The following is a 2,714-nucleotide window of genomic DNA, read 5'->3' on the forward strand; positions in this document are numbered from 1 at the left end:
GCGGGGGGGGCAGCCGCCTGGGCCGGGCGTCGGGGGCCCAGCGCCTCACGGCGCCTCCCTGCTCGCAGGTGGTTTTCACCATCACAGACGAGACCCACAAGTTCCACGTGCCCCTGCTGCTGAGCCCCTGGTCCTACACCACCTACCGGGGGAGCTAGAGGCCGCCCGCCGCCCGCCAGCGGTCAGCCTCGACCCCGCCGCCGCCCGCCGCCCGCCAGCCTCGCCCCCCAGAGCTGCGAACCTCCGAGTCTTTGCGCTGGTTGCGGTTGAACTCTCGAGCTTTGCCCCCGGGCAGCAGGCCCCCGCCGGCCCGCGGGGCCCCGGGAGGAGGCTGGCCGGTTGCTGGCGGCGGAGGCGGCGGCGGCTGGGGCTGCTTGTTGTTCATGATCAGCGGGCCGGGGCCGCCGGCTGCCGGCTCCATCTTGGCTGCTCCACACCCCCGTTTCAATTCTCGGATAGTAGCCTTGATGCAACTCTCGCGTGATTTCATGGAAACGCTCCCTGGCGGCCATATTGTGTGTGGCGGCAAGAACCGGAAGCCATGTTGGCTGCTCACCACATTAGCAGGTTCCTTCCGTCTGCTTGAAATGTCCTTCACTGTGTTTTGGTTTGCACTATTTTTTCACGGACAGAAATATTGAGTCCTAGGGCAAGTTAGGGTAATCAGTAGCTTCAGGGACAGTGCAAGTGGGAACTTCGGTAGAGTTAATGAAAGTCAGAGATGAGGGCAACAAGAGGAAAAGGATCTAGAGATAAGGGCTACGATTCTGAAGGGAGCTAGTCAAGTACCCCAAGACCAGGGGTCCTCCCTGGTGGCACGAGGGTTTGAAGCGCAGCACTATGAAGCTGGCCACAGACACTGCAGCACGAGTTTGATTCCTGGCCAGGGAGTTGACCCACATGGCGCAGATTTCTCTGGTCTCCCTGCTGCTTCCCTGCAGTGTTTCAGAACACCTACTTGTTCTGCTCCCCACTCTGTCTCTGGTGAGTCCTCTCACCCCCTGCACCTCTGGACTGTAACCCAGTTCTTGTATGTATAAATGAATCTTAAAAAACAGGGCCCTCCCTGGTGGCACAGCAGGTTAAAGCACATCACTGAGAAGCTAAAACCGCTTCAGCAAGAGTTCCTTCCCCACCCCACAGGGTGCTGCAGACCTCTACTGTCCCCCTGCTTACCCCCCCAACCTCCTCAACAGTGTACTTTCTCAGTCGGCCTGTTCTTGAATCCTCTCATTACCCTGAGCCTCTGGCCTGTGCCCCAGCTCTGTATCATAAATAAATCTTTAAAAAAAAAACCACACAAACACACAAAATGTAAAAAAAAAAAAAAAGCCCTAGACTAGGGGTAACAGGAGGTCACTCTGGGTCAAGGATGATAAAAGATAAGACATATGCTCAAAAATAAGGGATGTGACACAGGAAGATGCCAAGTACAGTAGATGAAGTGAGAGCCCTGGGAACTTACCGGTGAAAGGGAGCCTGATGAAAATTTAGAACCAGGGAAAGAAGTATATATTCCCAAAGCAAGATTCCATGAGGGCTTTCTCTGCCCCTCCCAGGTACTGCCTGGGAGTCTTTGCTCTTTGTCCCTCCCTTTTTCCTAAGTAAACTTTTCTTTACTTTCTCAAAGTTTGCTTCTCTCTGCTTGCTTAGCTGAAGTGTGTGAATTCCTTTTATGGCTTCAGAGCCAAGAACTCGTAGTGATTACCCGGGATGAAAATCCGCTGCACCAGCAGTGAAGATCATATCACTGAACTGCGTACCCACCCGGCAACAATATGAAGGAAGTGAATAATCAACTGGGAGAGTGAGTCTTGTGTCTGGTGTTTATGATGTAGCTTTTGGAGATGAGTTTGTTGTGCAGGGTCTTTGGGTTCACTCTGGAAAAGGTTTCACCAGAGCTCCCCTTTCAGGGCCACATGGTGTTTCCCAGGTGAGTTTCTCCACGAGAGATATTAATTATAGTTAAAGAGCAGGTTTATTAAGAAGAGGGACAAAAGAGAGAAGGACACTTTCATAGACTCAAGTGGGTAGAAAGAGCTGCCCCTGAAAAGGTCAGGTTTGCTCAAGAGATGCCTGCAGTCACAGGTGCATTGGCAACCCCTGCCAATGCAGAAATGGCACCCATCTTGAATTGGTGGTGGAGAGCCCATGGGGGTTACAACTGAGATGGAAAAATGCACAAAATGAAGAGTGATGTAAAAAAATTTAAAAAGTACATTTTTTAATTAAAACAAAAAAGGAATTGCACCCGTCTTCCCTTCTCCTTGGGAGAAGGGCCTCATTCCCTTGTGGAGTTAACTTTTGTTAACTCCTAATTATTTCTAGGGTATGATTAGGTTGATTTGTCCAAACCAGTGATTCTCTACAATGAGGTAGGCCACCGTTCCCCTCTGCTCTGCACCTCATGATGCTTTCTGTAGCCTCTGATACTTGGTATAGCAGTTGGTACCTAAGGATTTCTCATTTCTAGAGCTGGTTTAATGACTTAATCACTTCTACCCACCACCTCCAGCTGAGCAACATGTGAGCCAGGTTTCTGGTCATGTGGTGCCTCCTTTCCAACTTTTCTACTCTTAACCCATATCACCTAGAGCCAGGGGTCAAATCCTAGCTCTGCCTAGCAACTGCTCTGTGACTTTAGGGAGGTCCTTGACTCTCTTTTTTTAAAATTTATGCATACAGAACTGGGGTACAAGCCAGAACTGCAGGGG

The 2,714-nt window shown here is 51.1% G+C and overlaps 1 protein-coding gene across 1 annotated transcript in view; it reads right to left on the reverse strand.

The window, feature by feature from the left end:
• STRIP1 (striatin interacting protein 1) overlaps positions 1-448 on the reverse strand; it is a 16,933-nt gene extending 16,485 nt beyond the window's left edge. The window contains exon 1 of the mRNA XM_004689674.2: positions 242-448. Coding sequence (XP_004689731.1) covers positions 242-421 — 180 coding nt within the window. The 5' untranslated portion in view covers positions 422-448. The remainder of the gene's footprint in view (positions 1-241) is intronic.
• Positions 449-2,714: the final 2,266 nt, after the last annotated feature.

Source organism: Condylura cristata, unplaced genomic scaffold (genome assembly GCF_000260355.1).
Source record: "Condylura cristata isolate star-nosed mole 26May11 unplaced genomic scaffold, ConCri1.0 scaffold00026, whole genome shotgun sequence".
NCBI lineage: Eukaryota > Metazoa > Chordata > Mammalia > Eulipotyphla > Talpidae > Condylura > Condylura cristata.